At 42.2% G+C, this 21811-nt stretch overlaps 1 protein-coding gene across 1 annotated transcript; it reads left to right on the forward strand.

Moving 5' to 3' along the window:
• The first annotated feature begins 15822 nt into the window (after positions 1-15822).
• Positions 15823-21140, forward strand: LOC106587847 (keratin, type I cytoskeletal 19). The gene is made up of 8 exons (XM_014176502.3): positions 15823-16317; positions 17200-17282; positions 17645-17801; positions 18536-18700; positions 19057-19182; positions 19872-20092; positions 20535-20581; positions 20787-21140. The coding sequence occupies exons 1-8, from the start codon at positions 15907-15909 to the stop codon at positions 20891-20893; spliced, it is 1317 nt and encodes a 438-aa protein (XP_014031977.2). The 5' UTR covers positions 15823-15906; the 3' UTR covers positions 20894-21140.
• Positions 21141-21811: the final 671 nt, after the last annotated feature.

The following is a 21811-nucleotide window of genomic DNA, read 5'->3' on the forward strand; positions in this document are numbered from 1 at the left end:
GTGAATGTGCACGGGGAATGCGGTCCAGCCGGTTCCAGTCAGGACACTGCGGTGCGTGGCTCCTACAAGGAAGCAGTTTTGTCGCACAACATTTGCAGGGAAAGATGAGGCACGCAATTAACTGAGGGGATCAGGCGAGCAGGCAGTGAGCAAGGATAAGTAAACAAGTAAAAACCTGATAGAGGTCAAGTGTTGATCTTGATCTTGACAGTGCTACCGAAGACCTTTAGTTCATACTCCTTAACCCGTTTCCCCTAGTACATTCATTCCTCTACATGTTTTCTGCAGCAAAAGAGCAAAAGCAATTATGACAACTGACAGTTTTTTTTTTTACCTATTCCATTAGACATTTAATCTTTATTAAACCAACAGTGGGACCTGCAGGTATCATTTGAAAGACACCGTAGCACACAGTACTGTGTTAACGCCAAGAGGGTTTTGTCTGAGCATGATCTCATTATGCAACCTCTGAGACTAGAGCCCTGATTTGTAGGTTATTATGGTATTAATCCAAACCAGTTCAAAGGATTAACTGCAGTAAAACTATTTAGCATGATCTCAGTAACTGGTCACGTTTTGGCTTCCACATACCTGACATTCCATTGTAAACCAGTAAACCATTATTATACTGTTGAAGACGGTCTGGGACATACACACATTTACAATACTTCATTATCACACTTTTTATGAGTAGGGGTAATAATGTCTGTCTGGGCTAAATTCCTAATCTGGTCTACCATACTACCATGGCCACCTAATTATCCCCAGCTTCCAAATGGCTCATTTAAAACCTATCTACGTCCTCCTGCAATGCTCCACAGGTCTCTGCTGTAAAATATGTTGTTGTTATAGCTTACTTTCGAAGCTACACCACATTGTGAAAATGGATGTCTTTTCGAACTGGTAATGAATTTTCAGGACAACCATATGGAGCAGCGTTTCACGGCTGCTAACTGGGTCCTGGTTAGAAAACATCTGTTTTGTTCACTTGGTGGGCCACAAATCTTTGAAAACTAACTTGTGTGAACTTTCAATCTTAATTCATCATGAACCATTGAGCTTCAGTCACTTCGTCAATAAGTCAGTAGAGAGTTCAAAAGGAGTAAGGCCTACTGTATGCATTGGGTCCATCTCTCCTGTCACTAAGGGAGTGTGCAGGGGTGTTACGTTTTAGACCACCTGCATGGAGCAATGCCCCTTAAATCCAACACCCATTCTAATCCAGTGTGAACACCCTTTTATCAGATTATTTCCCTGAACCTCAGTGGGTTTGCATATACTGTAGTGACAGTGGTTGACATTAAACCCCTTAAGGTGAACACACTCATCAGATGACTCTGCTGATTCACAGATAGTACATGTTTTTATGTACTCTCCCTGCCACACCTTAGACATAAATAATAACCACAACAGATATTCAAGAGAGGTGCGATCCAACCATTTCTGGTTGTCCTCTAAGTAGATAGACATTTACATTTTAGTCATTTAGCAGACACTCTTATCCACAGCGACTTACAGTAGTGAATGCATACATTTCATACATTATATATATTTTTTTTGTACTGGCCCCCCGTGGGAATTGAACCCACAACCCTGGCGTTGCACACACCATGCTCTACCAACTGAGCCACAGGGAAGACTAGATAGCAGATATACTAGTCATTCCATACATTTGCAGCCGTGCCAGAAAAACAAAGTTGTGTGTGTGTGAGGTATTTCTTGTTGCGTGAGTGAGACTTTATATTAGAGACCAAGGCAAGGGAAAGAGATAATATTCCAGTTCACTATACAGACAGAAACGCCTAAAGCCACAGGTGATGTTGTTCATTGACATGGGAAAAGCATTAAAAGGTTTTTTAGTTGAAGGACGGAACACCACTAGAGCATAAATGTGCCATCTGCTGAACATGCTGCTTTAGACATATCTATCTATCTATCTATATATATATATATATATATACAGTACCAGTCAAAAGTTTGGACACACCTACTCATTCAAGGGTTTTTCTGTATTTTTACTATTTTCTACATTGTAGAATAATAGTGAAGACATCAAAACTATGAAATAACACATATGGAATCATGTAGTAAGCAAAAAGTGTTAAACAAATCTAAATATAATTTACATTTGAGATTCTTCAAAGTAGCCACGCTTTGCATTGATGACAGCTTTTCACACTCTTGGCATTCTCTCAACCAGCTTCACCTGAAATACTTTTCCAACTGTCTTGAAGGATTTCCCACATATGCTGAGCACTTGTTGGCTGCTTTTCCTTCACTCTGCGGTCCAACTCATCCCAAACCATCCCAATTTGGTTGAGGTCGGGTGATTGTGGAGGCCAGGGCATCTGATACAGCACTCCATCACTCTCCTTCTTGGTCAAATAGCCCTTACACAGCCTGAAGGTGTGTTGGGTCATTGTCCTCTTGTGAAACAAATGATAGTCCCACTAAGCGCAAACCAGATGGGATGGCGTATTGCTGTAGAATGCTGTGGGAGCCATGCTGGTTAAGTGTGCCTTGAATTGTAAATAAATCACAGACAGTGTCACCAGCAAAGCACTCCCACACCATCACACCCCCTCCACCATTCTTCACGGTGGAAACCACACAGGTGGAGATCATCCGTTCACCCACTCTGCGTCTCACAAAGACATGGCGGATGGAACCAAAAATCTCAAATTTGGATTCATCAGACCAAAGGACAGATTTCCACCGGTCTAATGTCAAACACATTAGGAAGGAAAGTAATTCCACAAATCAACTTTTAACAAGGCACACGTGTTAATTGAAATGCATTCCAGGTGACTACCTCATGAAGCTAGTTGAGAGAATGCCAAGAGTGAGCAAAGCTGTCATCAAGGCAAAGGGTGATGACTTTGAAGAATCTTAAATATAAAATATATTTTGATTTGTTTAACACTTTTTTTGGTTACTACATGTGTTATTTCATAGTTTTGATGTCTTCAATATTTTTCTACAATGTAGAAAATAGTTACAAAAAAATAAAAATCCTTGAATGAGTAGGTGTGTCCAAACCTTTGACTGGTACTGCATGTGAATATATATTTCCACTAACTAGGCAAGTCAGTTAAGAACAAATTCCTATTTACAATGACAGCCTACCAGGGAACAGTGGGTTAAGTGTCTTGTTCAGGAGCAGAAAGAGAGATATTTACCTTGTTAATTCGGGGATTTGATCCAGCGACCTTTCGATTCCTGACCGAACGCTCTAACCTCTAGGCTACCTGACGCCCCTTTATGGATGTATGGATGTTGCAACTACAGATTGCCCCTTTAAGTCTATCAAAAGTGTGCGAATTTGAGCATGTGTCCATTAGGCCTATGGATTTTTTTTTTTTATCAGCATGAATTAGATTGAGCAATAAAAACCACACTTTTATTCCATAGGCTGGGATCCACACTATACAGCTGTTGCAAGAGCACATTTTTCACTGGCTGTCCACTGGTTTCAAAAACAATGATTGATAGGCAGCTTAAATTTCTTGAATTCAACCATTATTGGGTTCAAATTCACATTTAGATTTGTGTAGGCATCCATCCACAACAACCATAATCCGTGAAGCGCAAACAGCTAAATGAGAGCGCAGCAGTGTGATTCACATCATTGCGCTTTGTAGATATCAATAATACGTGATATCCGTATCGCCGTAGACTACACCACTGCTGTAGTCTTTACCTCCAAGCGTTTATCCAGGTTGGATAATCGTTGAATGTTGACAGCAGTTGCACCAATGGAAGACATAGCTTGGACTGTAGCCTACAAAAGCCTATTCCTTCTCTTTTCCCGCGATCCATCAAACACATTTGGTGTGTCATCATAGTGGTCTCTGATTTATGGTCAGACTCGCTCAGGTGGAACAAACCTAAACTTGTGCCATTTTTCAATGCTGATTTGAATGTCATTGCGAAAACACAGTGTCAAATATGTTTTTTCTCGCAAACATCATTTCTGAATTTCAAAGTTATCCTCGAAGTAATCGTCTAGTTTTTCAAAAGTATCTGTAATCTGATTACAATTTTTGCTGGTCATTTAACAGAGTACAGTTACCGGTCTTTTGTAATCCATTACACGTAAAATATTACATGTAATCTGTTACTCCCCAACATCTGCTATATATGTCATGTCTTTATTTCATGTCTTCTCATCTGTTACTTCCTTTTCTTGTAAATATATGATTCATGAATAAATGTACTCACTGTATCGCTACTTAATTAAAGATAAATATATCATATTCTTAAGTGATAAAGCATCAGTAAAAAAAATGCTAAATCCTAACAACTTTTTAATATGCCTTATTCATGCAATAATGGCATTATAATGAACCAGTGCCGTGAAAAAGTATTTGCCACCTTTATTTTGGCCAAAAAATTTATACTGAATGTTATGAGATTTTCAACCAAATATTATACTTTTTTAAAAATCTTTATTTAACTAGGCAAGTGAGTTAAGAACAAATTCTTATTCACAATGACTGCCTACTGAGGAAAAGCACCTTTTTCAAGGGCAGAACAACAGATTTTACCTTGTAAGCTCAGGGATTTGATCCAGCAACCTTTCGGTTAATGGTTCAATACTTTAACCACTAGGCAACCTGCCACCCCAAAGACATGATAAAGGGAACCTGAGTTAAAAAAAACAAAAAACATTGATAGTTATTTTATTTATTTAATTAACAAAGTTTTGCAAAGCCCAATTCCCCTGTGTGAAAAAGTATTTGCCCCCTTACACTCAATAATTGGTTGTGCCACCTTTAGCTACAATGACTGCAACCAAATGCTTCTGTAAGGACCGACGTCGGAGAAGAGAAGCATGTACGGGGAGTAGAACATTTAATATGGAACAGACATCAAACAGGACAGAGACAGCATCAGAACCGGGTATGCAAAGACAAAAAACATTAATCCTGAAGCAGGGAACAGAGCTTGGGAACAGACAGATATAGGGGAGGTAATGGCACAGGTGATTGAGTCCAGGTGAGTCCAATAATCGCTGATGCGCATGACAGGGGAAGTCAGGTGTGCGTAATGATGGTGGCAGGAGTGCGTAATGCTGGGGAGCCTGGCACCTTCGAGCACCAAGGAGGGGGAGCGGGAGCAGGCGTGACAGTACCCCCCCAGGGGCGCCACTCGACGTCCCACCTGGGCGAACATGATGGGCCGGCCGAGGCACGGGCGCTGGACAAGCCGGCTGGGTGTAAAATCCCGACGAACCGGCAGAGGCGTGGGAGCCTGGCGAACTGGCTGAGGCATGGGAGCCTGACGACCCGGTTGAGGCATGACAGCCTGCTGATCCCGCGGGAACATGGGAGCCTGCTGAGCCGGCTGAAGTGTAAAACCCTGGCAATCTGGCTGAGACCTGAGGTGGGAGGGCGCCTGCCGAGCCAACCGGGACAAGAAAACCTGTTGAGCCAGCTAGGGCGTGGAAGCCCGACGAGCTGGCTTAGGCACCCCCGGGTCCATCGGTGGCGGCCCCCGGACCCGACACCACCACCAACACTCCCCGATGCATTGTTTGATGGCTTCAGGATTCTGTAAGGACCGATGCCGGAGAAGAGAAGCATGTACGGGGAGTAGAACATTTAATATGGAACAGACATCAAACAGGACAGCGTCAGAACTGGGTATGCAAAGACAAACAAATATTAATCCTGAAGCGGGGAACAGAGCTTGGGAACAGACAGATATAGGGGAGGTAATGACACAGGTGATTGAGTCCAGGTGAGTCTAATAATCGCTGATGCGCGTGACGGGGGAAGGCAGGTGTGTGTAATGATGGTGGCAGGAGTGCGTAATGCTGGGGAGCCTGGCGCCTTCGAGCGCCAGGGAGGAGGAGCGGGAGCAGGTGTGACAGCTTCCTGTAGTTGTTGATCAGTCTCTCACATTGCTGTGGAGGAATTCTGGCCCACTCTGCTTTATTCTGGCCCGCCAACTGCTTTAACTCAGCGACATTTGTGGGTTTTCAAGTATGAACTGCTCAACTGCTCAATTGGGATCAAATCAAATGTTATTGTGCTGAATGTGCCGAATACAACAGGTGTAGACCTTACCATGAAATGCTTTCTTACAAGTCCTTAACCAACAATGCAATTTTAAGAAAATAAGAATAAGAAAAAGAAAATATTTACTAAATAATTTAAAGTTAAAAAATTACACAATAAAATAACAATAACGAGGCTATATACAGGGGGTACCGGTACCGAGTCAATGTGCGGGGGTACAGCTTAGTCGCGGTAATATGTACATGTAAGTAGGTGTAAAGTGATTATGCATAGATAAAACAACAGCGAGTAGCAGCAGTGTAAAAAAGAAAAAAAAGAAGCAAGACAATTATCCAAAACACACAATCAAGTCCACATGAAAATGGCTAAAAAGCAACACATTTGATGTTTTGGAATGGCCTATTACAGACCTAATCCCAATTGAGATGTTGTGGCAGGACTTGAAATGAGCAGTTCATGCTTGAAATCCCACCAATGTCGCTGAGTTAAAGCAGTTCTGCATGGAAGAGTGGGCCAAAATGCCTCCAAAGCGATGTGATCAACAACTACATGAAGTGTTTGGTTGGAGTCATTACAGCCAAAGGTGGCACAACCACCTTTGGCACAACCAGGGGGCAATTACTTTTTCACACCGGGGCATTGGGTGTTGCATACCTTTGTTTATTAAATAAATTAAATAAGTATGTGTCACGGTTATCGTCGGTGAAGGAGGACCAAAATGCAGCAGGACTGCGTTTGTTCATTTTGAACATTTATTAAATCAAAATGAACACAAAAACAACAAAACGAACTCAAGATATACCGACAGTCTTCCCAGGCTCATACATGCTAGACAAGAAACAATCTCCCACAAATACACAGACAAACACACCCAACTAATATAGGACTTCCAATCAAAGGCAACACCACACAGCTGCCTTCAATTGGAAGTCCACCCCAATTAACCAAACATAGACATACAACCAACTAGATCAACATAGAAATACGTAGACAAGGAACAGTGCCCAAAAACCCCGAAATACTAAATCAAATGCCCTTTTTAGAAAAACACCACCCCGAGCCACATAAAACAAATACCCTCTGCCACGTCCTGACCAAACTACAATAATAATTAACCCTTATACTGGCCAGGACGTGACAGTATGTAATGGTTGTGTTATTTGTTCACTCAGGTTCCCTGTATTAGATATTAGGTTTTGGTTGAAGATCTGATAACATTCAGTATCAAAAATACACAAAAGTAGAGAAAATTAGAAAGGGGGCAAATACTTTTTCACAGCACTGTAAGTGTCGATATGACAGCAGTCAAAAATAGTCCCTTATTGTCAGTTATTGGACACATTATTCATGGCCTCACTTGTGCTTTCAGTATGGTGTGCGTCTTCACGCAATGGCACCAGTTGGATCTCATTTAGCTGTTATCCCATGTCCTAACCGTTGAGACAAATCTTCGTCACATTCACTTGCTTGCAACACTTCCCACAAACACAGTGCTTGCAGGTGACACAGGGGTGTTCCGAGTGCCTCTGCCCGCCCCAATAAAATGGCCCGCCCTGTTCGTCATTCATAATTGGTGATTACATAATAATGCATCGTTCGCTTCCCCTTGCTCATCATCAACTCACCCATTCTCCCCATCATACTTCACTGATTATATCTGTTGTTATATGTGTGAAATTTGTTCTGATATAGTTTAGGTTCAGTTTTGAGGCAATTATCAGAGTGATTATCAACTGGGCAGGGCACCTTCAACTGTCGGGTGTAGGAGGGGCAGAGGGGAAAACCATTCAAAAAATGTCATATCCTAAAACTGGTTATGACACCAGTTCTGTTTGTGATGTTAAGATTCTAACAACGACAGTGCATTATATAGACTTATTTAGGAAAACCCAAGGATGGGGGGGGACATGTAAATGAGTTCTGCATCCACATGACGCTCTGTGCACTTCTAGTGTTAAAGCTGAGGAGAGAGGGACAACTAAAAAACGATTAGGCCACATCATAATCTGCTCCGACATGGTTTTGTGAAAGAACCTCCGGGCTTAGGAGTCATTGTTGTTCTGAAAAACAATTACACCTAGGAGTGGCATACTTTCCTGACATCACCTTTCTCCTGAACAAGGATGGGGACATACTTTACACACGTCCAAACAAGTCAAGTCAAAGGCTCCATAGACAGCAGGAGGAGTCGCCAGAAATGCAAGAGGTAGGGAGTGGAGTCTATGTGCACTGGCATTATCTGGTTTAGCCTACCATCTGCCCATCACAACTGATTTAGGATTGACCGTTCCTTCCTAAATTATAATTGATAAATTCAACTTGGTCAGTTGGTTAAAGCTAGAATCCTTAGTTGCTACCTCCATTTTTTGTACTTAACAATGAATTATATGTACCCATTGATTCTTGAAGAATATGAATTATAAATGCCGTGCATTTATAGGTCGCAATTCAACGACTCAAACACGAGACATATGTGGCAGGGTCTACAGTCAATCACGGATTACAAAAAAAAACAGCCCCGTCGCGGACATCAACGACCTGCTCCCAGACAAACTAAACAACTTCTTTGGTCGCTTTGAGGACAATACAGTGCAACTGACACGGCCCGTTACCAAAGCCTGTGGGCTCTCCTTCTCCGTGGCCAACGTGAGTAAAACATTTAAACGTGTTAACCCTTGCAAGGCTGCCAGCCCAAACGGCATCTCTAGCCACGTCCACAGAGCATGTGCAGACCAGCTGGCTGGTATGTTTACGGACATATTCAATCAATCCATATCCCAGTCTGCTGTCCCCCCATGCTTCAAGATGGCCACCATTGTTCCTGTTCCCAAGAAAGCTAAGGTAACTGAACTAAATGACTATCGCCCCGTTGCACTCACTTCTGTCATCATGAAGTGCTTTGAGAGACTAGTCAAGGATCATAGCACCTCCACCCTACCTGATACCTTAGACCCACTCCAATTTGCTTACCGCAAATAGGTCCACTGACGATGCAATCACCATCACACTGCACACTGCCCTATCCTATCTGGACAAGAGGAATACCTATGTAAGAATGCTGTTCATTGATTACAGCTCAGCATTTAACACCATAGAACCCTCCAAACTCGTCATTAAGCTCGAGACGCTGGGTCTCAACTCCGCCCTGTGCAATTGGGTCCTGGACTTTCTGATGGGCCGCCCCCAGGTGGTGAACGTAGGAAACAACATCTCCACCCCACTGATCCTCAACACTGGGTCCCCACAAGGGTGCGTTCTCAGCCCTCTCCTGTACTCCCTGTTCACCCATGACGGTGTGGCCATGCACGCTTCCAACTCAATCATCAAGTTTGCAGATGACACTGCAGTGGTAGACTTGATTACCAACAATGACGAGATGGCCTACAGGGAGGAGGTGAGGGCCCTCAGAGTGTGGTGTCAGGAAAATAACCTCTCACTCAACGTCAACAAAACAAAGGAGATGATTGTGGACTTCAGGAAACAGCAGAGGGAGCAGCCCCCTATCCACATCGACGGGACAGTAGTGGAGAAGGTGGAAGGTTTGAAGTTCCTTGGCGTACACCTCACGGACAAACTGAAATGGTCCACCCACACAGACAGCGTGGTAAAGAAGGCGCAAAAGCACCTCTTCAACCTCATGAGGCTGAAGAAATTGAGTTTGTCCCCTAAAACACTCACAAACATTTACAGATGCACAATCGAGAGCATCCTGTCGGGCTGTATCACCGCATGGTACAGCAACTGCACCGCCCTCAACCGCAAGGCTCTCCAGAGGGTAGTGAAGTCTGCACAACGTATCACCAGGGGCAAACTACCTGCCCTCCAGGACACCTACAGCACCCGATGTCACAGGAAGGCCAAAAGATCATCAAGGACAATAACCACCCGAGCCACTGCCTGTTCACCCCGCTATCATCCAGAAGGCGAGATCAGTACAGGTGCATCAAAGCTGGGACAGAGAGACTGAAAAACAGCTTCTATCTCAAGGCCATCAGACTGTTAAACAGCCATCACTAACAGAGGGGCTGATGCCAACATACAGACTCAAATCTCTGGCCACTTCAATAAATGGACTTAATAAAGGTATCACTAGTCACTTTAAATAACGTCACTTTAATAATGTTTACATATCCTACATTACTCATCTCATATGTATATACTGTATTCTATACCATCTACTGCATCTTGACTATGCCACACGGCCATCGCTCATCCATATATTTATAAGTACATATTCTTATTCATCCCTTTACATTTGTGTGTATAAGGTAGTTGTTGTGATTTTGTTAGATTACTTGTTAGATATTACTGCATTGTCAGAACTAGAAGCATAGGCATTTCGCTACACTCGCATTAACATCTGTTAACCATGTGTATGTGACTAATAACATTTGATTTGATTTGATCTCAGTTCAACTGTTGTACCCCATCAGAACCCAAAAGAGAAGCTTTTTTTTTTACCCCAATGTTTGTAAACAAAATAAATGTAAACAAACACTGTATAGCTTCAAAACATGTTTAAAACTATAATGTTGATATCATGAATGGTCAGTTGTTGCATCCATAGATCTGTCTATGAATATGAGAGTGGTTAAATTTCTCCAGGCCCTGTCACGTCCTGGCCAGTATAAGGTTAATGGGTATTGTAGTTTGGTCAGGACGTGGCAGAGGGTATTCGTTTTATGTGGTTCAGGGTGGTGTGTTTGTTGAAGGGGCATTTGATTTAAGTATTCCGGGGTTTTTGGGCACTGTTTGGTTTTCATGTATTCTATGTTTAGTCTAGTATGTCTGTTTCTATGTTTGGTTAATTGGGGTTGGGACTCTCAGTTGAAGGCAGGCGTTGTCTATTTGCCTTTGATTGAGAGTCCCATATATTAGGGTGTGTTTGTTATTTGTGGGTGATTGTTCTGTGTTAGCCTTATGCTTTGCCAGACTGTTTTTGTTGATCGTATTCCTGTTTGTTTGTTATTTCGGTGTTCATTTGGTACTTATTAAAACGTCGAGATGAGCATTCACATACCTGCTGCGTTTTGGTCCTCTTTAACCGACGACAAGCGTGACGGGCCCATTCCTCAGCTTTTACCAAAACAGAGGAGGGGTGAGGGCTTTGTTATTGTTTCAACTACAGATTCTAGCTTTAAGGGCTTAAAAGAACAATATGTGCAGTCTGGCCCAAAAGCATTACAAGGATTGTGGTCAAACAAGCATGGCTTACACAACCACAAAACTGGAGAGAGTAACTTATTTTCTACAACAAGAAGTGTCAGATAGTTATTTTAGAGCTGAATGATTGGTCCCTCAATAACCTTGATACTGTAGTGTACATACGGGTAGAAATTGACCAATAGGCCTATTCATGGGGGTAGATGCGTGTCATTGAATTTTAAATACAGCACACAGAGCAAGTGAACAACTTGACAGCCAGGGGGAACGAACACTAAGGCTGCGTTTAGACAGGCAGCCCAATTCTGATATCTTTTCCACTAATTGGTATTTTGACCAATCACATTAGATGTTTTCACATCAGATCTTTTTCAGAGCTGATCTGATTGATCAACAGACCAATTAGTGAGAAAAGAAAATTGGGCTGCCTGTCTAAACGCAGCCTAAAACGTCTGCTGTTTGTCACTGGGGCTGTCTGCTTAGACCTGACAAGACACCCTGAAGGTGGTTTACGGAGGTCAGTGAGTAAAATGGAGCAATTATACTGTGCGTTCACAATGGCTCAAATCCACAGTTCAGTTCAGTTAAATTCACAGAGCTAATGAGAGCGTACACCCTATAGAAGGGATCTCCTACTCCAACCCAATTGGCCAAAAGTAATCTGTCAATCATTTTAGATGATTCCATTTCATGTGACCCATGCGTGGTTAATTAAGACAGTCTTAATTAAAACCGTCTTACTGATAAATGACAGTATGTTGAGAAAACACATACGATCATGGGAACACTTTAAATGTGTGTTGCAATGAGTAAAAAGTCTGTGGCACAAAGTGTGCATGAATTATGTCTGTCACTGTTTTCGCCTAGAGGACACAACACCTTATTCCATTTGAAAAGAACTGCTAAGGACTTAGCCACTGGGCACAGATATCAATGTAACGTCTATTCCACGTTGGTTCAACATCATTTAATTGAAATGACGTGGAAACAACGTTGATTCAACCAGTGTGTGCCCATTGGGTAGTAGTTCAGTAGCCATCTGTCAGTACGCTGTGTCACTCATGAACAGGCGGAAAGTGTAGGGACGTGACAGGAACCTCCATCACACCTGTGTGAAGGCCACCAAAATTAAAGCATGTTGACAAACCAGCTAACATCAACCCACTCTGACCTTGAAAATGATCACATGATAGAGAGAGAGAGAGAGAGGGAGGGAGAGCAATTACAGTAAAGATACTCTCAGTCCTTCAAATTCAACTTGCTTTCAAAGCCAGTTCCACTGCATCTTTTCATTGTTCCCCTCTAATCAGGGACTGGTTTAGATCTGGGACACCAGGTGTGTGCAATTCATTATCAGGTAAAACAGAAAACCAGCAGGCTCCAGATCTTCTAGGGTAAGAGTTAAATAACCCTGCTCTAAGCTATGCTTGGGTAAGTTTCAGAAATGTGGCAAAACCTGTAAGCATTAAAACCAAAGGGGGAATTACAGGTCTAAAATAAATGGGTATTTTTTTAATTGGGCAAAGCTATGATTATGAGGGTGGGGATGGGGAATGTGCTCCTCTCCAATCGTGTTCACCTGAAAGGCTATTCATGTTTTTTGAATGGAACATCATACAGCGGTTTTCATTGGAAAGTACATATTGTTCTGAATGGACCAGGTGGATCCCTTGGAAAAGCTCATGTCCTTTCATTACTTGTTTTGATATTTCTCATTGAGGCCCACAAGTACTAATTTGAGGCTATTAGCAATTTGATATACATTTATTTCTGCATTGAGGATTGCCAACATTGAATTACAAAAGAGAAAGCTGTTTGTTATTTGAATTGCCAAGGCAGCAGCTACTCTTCCTGCAGTCTGGAATTCACAACACACTAAGTGTGTGCCCTCAGGACCATACTCCACTACCACATATCTACAATGCAAAATCCATGTGTACGTGTGTGTATAGTGCGTATGTTATTATGTGTGTGTATGCATGTGTCTGTGCCTATGTGTGTGTTACTTCAGTCCCTGCTGTTCCATAAGGTGTATTTTTACCTGCTTTTTAAATCTGATTCTACTGCTTGCATCAGTTACCTGATGTGGAATAGAGTTCCATGTAGTCATGGCTCTATGTAGTACTATGCGCCTCCCATAGTCTGTTCTGGACTTGGGGACTGTGAAGAGACCTCTGATGGCATGTCTTGTGGGGTATGCATTGGTGTCAACACCTCTTACAAAAATGAGTAAGTTAATCTCTCCTCCACTTTGAACCATGAGAGATTGACATGCATGTCATTAATGTTAGCTCTCCGTGTACTTTTAAGGACCAGCCTTGCTGCCCTGTTCTGAGCAAACTGCAATTTTCCCAAGTCCTCTTTGTGGCACCTGACCACACAACTGAACAGTAGTCCAGGCCATGTAGGACCTGCCTTGTTGATAGTGTTGTTAAGAAGGCAGAGCAGCGCTTTATTATGGACGGACTTCTCCCCATCTTAGCTACTGTTGAAACAATATATTTTGACCATTACAATCCAGGGTTACTCCAAGCAGTTTAGTCACCTCAACTTGATCAATTTCCACATTATTCATTACAAGATGTACAGTAGTTGAGGTTTAGGGTTTAGTGAATGATTTCTCCCAAATACAATGCTTTGAGTTTTGGAAATATTTAGGATTAACTTATTTTTTGCTACCCATTCCAAAACTACCTACAACTCTTTGTTAAGTGTTGCAGTCATTTCAGTCGCTGTAGTAGCTGACATGTATAGTGTTGAGTCATCCGCATACATAGACACACTGGCCTTACTCAAAGTCAGTGGCATGTCGTTTGTAAAGATTGAAAAAAAGCAAGGGGCCTAAACAGCTACCCTGGGGAATTCCTGCTTCTACCTGGATTATGTTTGAGAGGCTTCCATTAAAAAACACCCTCTGTGTTCTGTTAGACAAGTAACTCTTCATCCACATTATAGCAGGGGCTGTAAAGCCATAACACATACATTTTTCCAGCAGCAGACTATGATCGATAATGTCAAAAGCTGCACTGAAGTCTAACAAGACAGCCCCCACAATCATTTTATCATCAATTTCTATCAGCCAATCATCAGTTATTTGTGTTAGCGCCGTGCTTGTTGAGTGTCCTTCCCTATATGCGTGCTGAAAGTCTGTTGTCAATTTGTTTACTGTGAAATAACATTGTATCTGGTCAAACGCAATTTTTCCAGAAGATTACTAAGGGTTGGTAGTAATGGATAATGGAAATGATAACTAAGCATGACTTGCAGCATTTCGTCACATATAATCATACAACATATTGAACATATAATGGAGTTTGATTTCACAAAAGACTGATAGATTCAATTCAAAGGTGAAAAGTACATCAGCATCAGTAACCGTTAGGGGCAAGTAATTAGAACAAAGCCAGTTTGTGGTTGCTTTCTATTTTACAAGCTAATCATATCATTGGAATTGTCTTATACTAGAGGACATGTCTGTGAAAACAACTCCATAGAGGGATGGCGAAGACACCATCTGTGCTGGAAAGGTTGTGTTTACGCTCAACATCTGGGAAACACCTAGGTCGTGATTCACAGACTTGAGTTTGACGGGAGAAGACGTCTAGCGGCCCGTATACTGTACCATTTTTTTTATTTTATTTTTTGATGAAAAAAAAAAAAAAGTTTAAAAAAAAAGTAGGAAATGTATGCATTCACTACTGTAAGTTGCTCTGGATAAGAGCATCTGCTAAATGACTAAAATGTAAAATGTACCAACACTGGCCTACGGCAGAAGCCAAACATGAACCCAGTTTTCTGTGTAATTCAGTTAATATCAATGGCATATAAATCGTTTTAATAAATGGCATGTCAATCTTTCCGCATGCCATCTGTGCTAAATTAACTCAATATTAGGAAGGTGTTGCTAATGTTTGGCATATTCAGTGTAAATGAATGTGTTTCTGTGTATTGTTTTGGCCATTCCACACATACCTGTACCGTGTGGGCAACCAACTATACCTTTGATGTGAAGTTTAGAGTACCTGTTGAAGGTATTTGTAATTGTTATCTCTCTCTCTCTCTCTCTCTCTCTCTCTCTCTCTCTCTCTCTCTCTGTCCTGAATGCCCTCTTGATTCATGTGACATCTCTGTAACAAATTGGCACTTCCTATTTGAATCTTTAACATCAAGTAAATATCAGGGTAACCATGTCATCAATTCAACAATCCAAAACGTAGCCTACCAACATGAGAATGTTGTGTGGGCTAGCCTACAGTTCTAATACATTTAGGTAGAGTAGCCTATTTTACTATATCCTACATTTTCCGGTGACTACAGAGGGAAAAGTAAACTTTTTGTTGCGGGATTCAGTCTTCGGTCATCTCTTAAAACGTAAGCTTCTATCTTATCATATTCATAACTTGCTCACCTGAGGTTTAACATGCCGTGACCGTTGTCATACTGTAAATGAAAGTGATGAAAATGATGGAGGCAAAATGCCAGCGAACTCTCACGCGCACCACACCTTATTGACCTTATTTAATGAGCTGACTAAGGACACACCTGTTGGATGAATATCTATCTATTCACGTAAATAATTATCTCCATACGCCCTCCAGCCGCTCCCACCTCCAAGGGGGGTATATATTCTGCTACCAGGCTTAAACTGGTTCACCATCAACTCTTCAAAGTACCACTCCGGGTTTTGTCATCTCTACATCCCCATCATCACAACGTCGCCATGAGTGCTTTATCACTTCGCAGTTATGGAGGCAGCCGAGGCTCATCCTCCATGTCTCTCGGAGGAGGTTACCAGAGTCGCATCAAATCACAGGCACCAAGCGTCTATGGAGGGGCAGGGGGACAGAGTGTCCGCGTATCTTATGCTTCGGGCACCAGGTGCGGTTTTAACCTGTCCAGTGCGCTTGGAGGTGACCATGGCAACTATGGTAGTAATGCAGTGTCGGTCAACGAGAAAGCCACCATGCAGAACCTCAACGACCGTTTGGCCACCTACCTGGAGAAGGTGCGCTCCTTGGAGGCAGCGAATGCCAAGCTCGAGCATCAAATCCGCGAATGGTACGAGAAGAAGACACCGGTCACCAGAGATTACAGCAAATACGAAGCTACACTTGTCGATCTGCGCAGAAAGGTGAGCATTTTAGGGGCATAATAAATACAGTATATTGCTATTTTGAGCGAGATTGACATGATTACATTTTATTTCATCAACCTCACTATTTACTATTGAGTTTAGATCAAGTTTTATATAATGACAAAAATACAAAAGGAAAATGTCTTAAACATTTCTACTCTGACAGGAAACAACATCTATTCTCATATACAATTCAATTCTGGTTTACAAGACACAAGTCATAACCTGAAGTTCATTGCAATACAAGTGTGCCCTCGGGATGTGAATTTGTAAACCCTTGACTTTAATAGAGGAATCATAACAAGTTTGCAGTAGTGATGGATTATTGGACTTAATTGCCATCAGTGTTGTTTAGTTTATTTCTTTCAATAGACAAACAATCTACCAAAAAAAGGGCTTGGCATGTGAAACCTTCCCTTCCATTCATCTTATCTCCCTGTCAACATTTATATTCACACTCATGCCGCCTGCATTACTTCTTTCAAAGGGGAGAGCCTCGATGGTGATGCTGAAATGAATCATACCACTGTTCAATAGCATTTTGTATTATTGCATCTGATGGGATTCTAGTCATGCTTATTACTTTCATTTCCCATTCATAACTGTGGTCTTTGCCATAGATAGGCTACAGTATATCTGTGTGGGTAGGAGGCTAATCAATTACTTACTAACACAATATTATAGCTCTGGTAGGCTTCACCTTATCACACTTTAATAGTCTCTCATTACAGCTATTCATGGTTATGGCTCGGGAGAATGCACCTTCATTGTTTTTGACAATCAAAAGCAAATTATGTAATCATTGTTTAAGCCTGACAGTGTGTAATTGTCTTCCTTTTTAATGTATCATGTACCAACCTGTTTTTGTCCTGTTCTCAGATCAGTGCTGCCACTCTGTGCAATGCCGGTATCCTCCTGCAGATAGACAATGCCAAACTGGCAGCAGAGGACTTCAGAGTCAAGTGAGTACAAAGAGTCTATAAGATGGAAGCAGCAAACAACTGTTGAATTCACCTTAGAATAATGCTTTAAGTCAGGATTGGAATGGGAACTATACGTCATATATAAACTTTAGTCATGCAACTTTTATGCCATTATTAGAGTATGAAGCCACTCCTAGTATAACATTACATGAAGGTCAGCGTGTCCATGACGTGATGTTAAATGTCACATTACTGTACACCTTAGAAACATCATCAGCGGTCAACTGCACGTAAAGCTGGTCTGACTTGTTTTGTGCCATTTGGTATGTTTACTGTTGGCGGCAACTGTTAATAATGTTGGTTAACTCACATGCACCGTTTGTCCTTTTCCCTCTGGAAAGGTTTGAGAATGAACTGGTTATGCGTCAGTCGGTGGAGGCAGACATCGCTGGACTGAGGAAGGTTCTGGACGATTTGACCATGTCCCGGTCAGACCTGGAAATGCAGATTGAGGGGCTGAAGGAGGAGCTGGTCTACCTCAAGAAGAACCACAAGGAGGTGGGTGTTCCTCAGGGCTCTGTTGGGGTCTTGGAAGCCCTCTTTTATCATACCATATCCCCAAGAGTCACGGCAATAGCAATAGCAAGACCTCCCCACATTTCCAAATTCTTAAATATTTTACCTAGATGAAAACAATGTGGTTGTGAGAGACGAATGGAGTTGTCAGAGACATAATTCATTCTCGTCGCATGCCAAGCAGTATTGTCTTTGGCTGTATCAATGACAATGCAAACAACAGATCAAACAGACCTTGTTCGGAGTATCTGCGCTGTCTCTGTTTGTGTAGCTTTAAAGCTGTCAGCAAATTTGTCACAAGTCCTGCAGCAGTATGGCATAGCTGTTGAAACCACACTTGAGATCACATGGTGGCAAGTCCTATTTCCTGTTGGATATACTTACTTTAGGACGGTTGTACAGGATGTCAGAGAAGCTGACGGAAATACACCATGAACACTGTAACTAGGTTATGAAAGATGGGGACAGTTTGTGACACCCAAGTACCTAATTGATTTCTCATGTGGTTGAACCTGAGACACCAGTGCACCTCACCTGGCTGTGACCCAATTTGACCCCTCACCCCTGTGTAATTGTGCTAGACAATTTCCCTGTCTGGGACAGTAAAGTTGTATCTTATCTTAACCGGTGACAGCCTACCCAGTGGCAACCTCCATTTGCCTCTCACCTGGTGTTGACCCTAGTTGACCTCTGTCATCACTCTGTACCCCTTATAGGAGATTGCTGCCATGCGGGCACACATGAACGTCAGCTCAGTGAACGTGGATCTGGACGCAGCACCCCAGCAGAACATGGCCAAGATGATGGAGGAGATCCGTACTCAGTACGAGGGCATCGCCGAGAAGAACCGCCGCGACATGGAGACCTGGTACAAGGCCAAGGTGAGGAGAACAAGAGCCCAACCTTGTCAAGGGAGAACCTCTTGATCCATCTGTTCTGTTTTAGATCATATGAAAATGGTTTAGTACATCATAAGGTAGCCTAGTGGGTAGAGTGTTGGACTAGTAACCGAAAGGTTGCAAGTTCAAATCCCCGAGCTGACAAGGTAAAAATCTGTCGTACTGGCAGTGAACAGGGCACTGTACCTAGGCTGTCATTGAAAATAAGAATCTGTTCTAAACTGACTTGCCTAGTTAAATAAAGGTAGAATATCAGACCATAGATGACTCCTTTTGTGCATATTACCAGTACTAGTGGATTTACACAACCCTTACCGTGTTCCTTTTGTCCGTCCCAGTTTGATGAGCTGAACAAGGTGGTGTCCAGCAGCACAGAGACCCTCCAGACGTCCTGCAGTGAGATCAACGAGCTCAAGAGGACCATGCAGGCCCTGCAGATCGAGCTGCAGTCCCAGCTCAGCCTGGTGAGGAAACAAATACCCCCTCAACCCCCCCTAACGTCACACCCCTCTCTGCCTCCTGGTTGTTGCTACATTTACATGTTTACATTTTAGTCATTTAGCAGACGCTCTTATCCAGAGCGACTTACAGTAGTGAATGCATACATTTCATACATTGCTAGACGTATGAGATAGAGCTAGACTAGGGTGTAATTACTGTCGAAGATTACTCGGAATTCGGAAATACATGACATTTACAAGATTCCACCTTCAGTTAAACAGTGCAGTACAACTGACACCTCATAGTAAAACCATCATCATTTAGACCTCATAAATACATTCCTACTCTACGGGTTACATATGAGTCCTCAGGTTGACCTTTTAGAAACTGAATATGATGGATTAGTTCTAGAGAGAGAAGCAATCAGTCAACTCAGAGCTTTGTAATTATCACAACAATAATAATACATTTCATTTTTGACAAGCTCTTCGATTGATGGATAGATGAAGTGAAGTTGAGGATAACCGTTTTTTTTGTGATACCACAGCTGTGATCCTCAAAACTGAATTCTAAAAACACGTGCTCACCAGGAATTTCACCTCAATCCTGCACTGATGTCAGTGTGGGTAGTTGAGATTTGGCCTAAATCAACACCCCTTGTTGAATTGTCTGAAGTCTTTAACCCTTCATCTTCCTCCCTCTCTCCCTATAGAAATCAGCCTCGGAGTGCCAGCTGAATGAGACTGAGTCCCGCTATAGCATGCAGCTGAACCATCTCCAGGGCACGGTCAACAGCCTGGAGCAGGAGCTAGGTCGCATGAAGATGGACATCGAGAGGCAGGCCGGCGAATACCGCATGCTCCTGGACATCAAGACCCGGCTGGAGATGGAGATCGCCGAGTACAGGAGGCTGCTGGACGGCGAGGATTGCGGGTAAGGAGAGGAGAGAAGGGTGCAGATCTCTAATTTGCATACCCAATGGGATTTACATGGGCTTCACATACCCAATGTAAATGATAAATGGATGTTTACATACCCAATTACAAATCAACCCCTAGCCTGTTAGCCCTTCAGTATCTGCTACACCTTTGACACATAACCACCTGCTGTAGGCACTTTTCATCTAAAATGATTGGATACATGCAAGAACTATAGTTGTGAATATTACTAGAGGGCAAGATGGAGCAATCATCATTATGCTAATGACCTACAGTAGCCTATCAAATCGTTACAGATCTACAAGAAGTGCCCAGGGGAAGGGGCCAGGGGTCGATTTGGAACTGGGCAATAGAGACTGTGTTACAGAGTAGAGAGATCAATGTAGCGTTGTTCAATAGGAAGGTACTTAACACTTCAACTATCTTCTACCCTCCAGGAAAGCTGTCGTCACCAAGAAGGTTGAGATTGTTCAGGTCAAAAAACGTAAGTAGAGCGAGACCATTTTCTATCATATCAAATTCCATATTGATTGAACCCAGCAGTAGTAATTGTGAAACACTCTAGAACACAAAGTATTTGGTTGATTTGAAGGTGTTAAGGTGCTATTTGTTCTCATGGCTCTGTGCTTCTCCTCATTAGCTATGCCCAACACTAAGTGTACTAATGGTTATTTGTCCCTACTTTGTAGCTGAGCCAGTGGTGACAAAGAGGGTGAGGATGGTGATCGAGGAGATAATCGATGGAAAGGTTGTCTCCCGTACAGAGGATGTGGATATGGATGTGGCGAAAAAATAGTTCCCTTACCCACCCAAACCCACCTGTCATTAAAAGCCTGGTTCCACCTACAGCTAAAAGCAATACCAGGAATGTTATAATCTCCTCTGGATGGCATTGCTCTGGTGTTGCCTGCTCGGTGAATATACAGCACCGTGCAATCTTTGATAAATTGACCATATTTGATATTTAAGTTGACAAAACAATTATAATGAATGACGTTTGGTTGAATTGTCCCAAATTACATAATAAAAGACGTTTCAGTATCTACCGTATTTGATCATTGTCTATTTGTTTTGAGCATGATCTCTCAAATCATTTCTCCTCTCAGTCCACTGTCTTATCATTGGGAAGTAACATTGTTCAAAAGGGGATGATAAACATGATCAAATATCAAGGAACATTTAAAGAGAGGATTTTATGTCAGTCTGTTTTATACTGTGGGTCAGGGGTGTCAAAATCATTCCATGTAGGGCCTAGTGTCAGTTTTTTATTTTATTTATTTATTTATTTTTTATTTTTGTCCTTTCAATTAAGACCTAGACAACCAGGTGAAGGGAGTTCTTTACTAATTAGTGACCTTAATTCATCAATCAAGTACAAGGGAGGAGCGAAATCCCGCAGACGCTCGGCCCTCTATGGAATGAGTTTGACACGTGCTGTAGTGTTATAATGTTATCTTCATCACAACATTTTGTATATATTTGATATCATTCAATTTCATCCAACCATTTAACATGCTCTTTCACCAATGCACATTAGATGATAGTATGATTCAGTATGATGTCATTAACAAATCAACACGGAAAAATAAATAGGCAGCGAACTCTATGCGATTCCTTTAAAGAAGCATAATCCTGAGACATTGTCAAAAGAGGGTTAGTCTAATGTGAGTGGATCACGGCCCTGTACAGGTAGCACCCTTGGCGTCTACAAAGT

This window comes from Salmo salar, chromosome 02 (assembly GCF_965601325.2).
Source record: "Salmo salar chromosome 02, fSalSal1, whole genome shotgun sequence".
Taxonomy (NCBI): domain Eukaryota; kingdom Metazoa; phylum Chordata; class Actinopteri; order Salmoniformes; family Salmonidae; genus Salmo; species Salmo salar.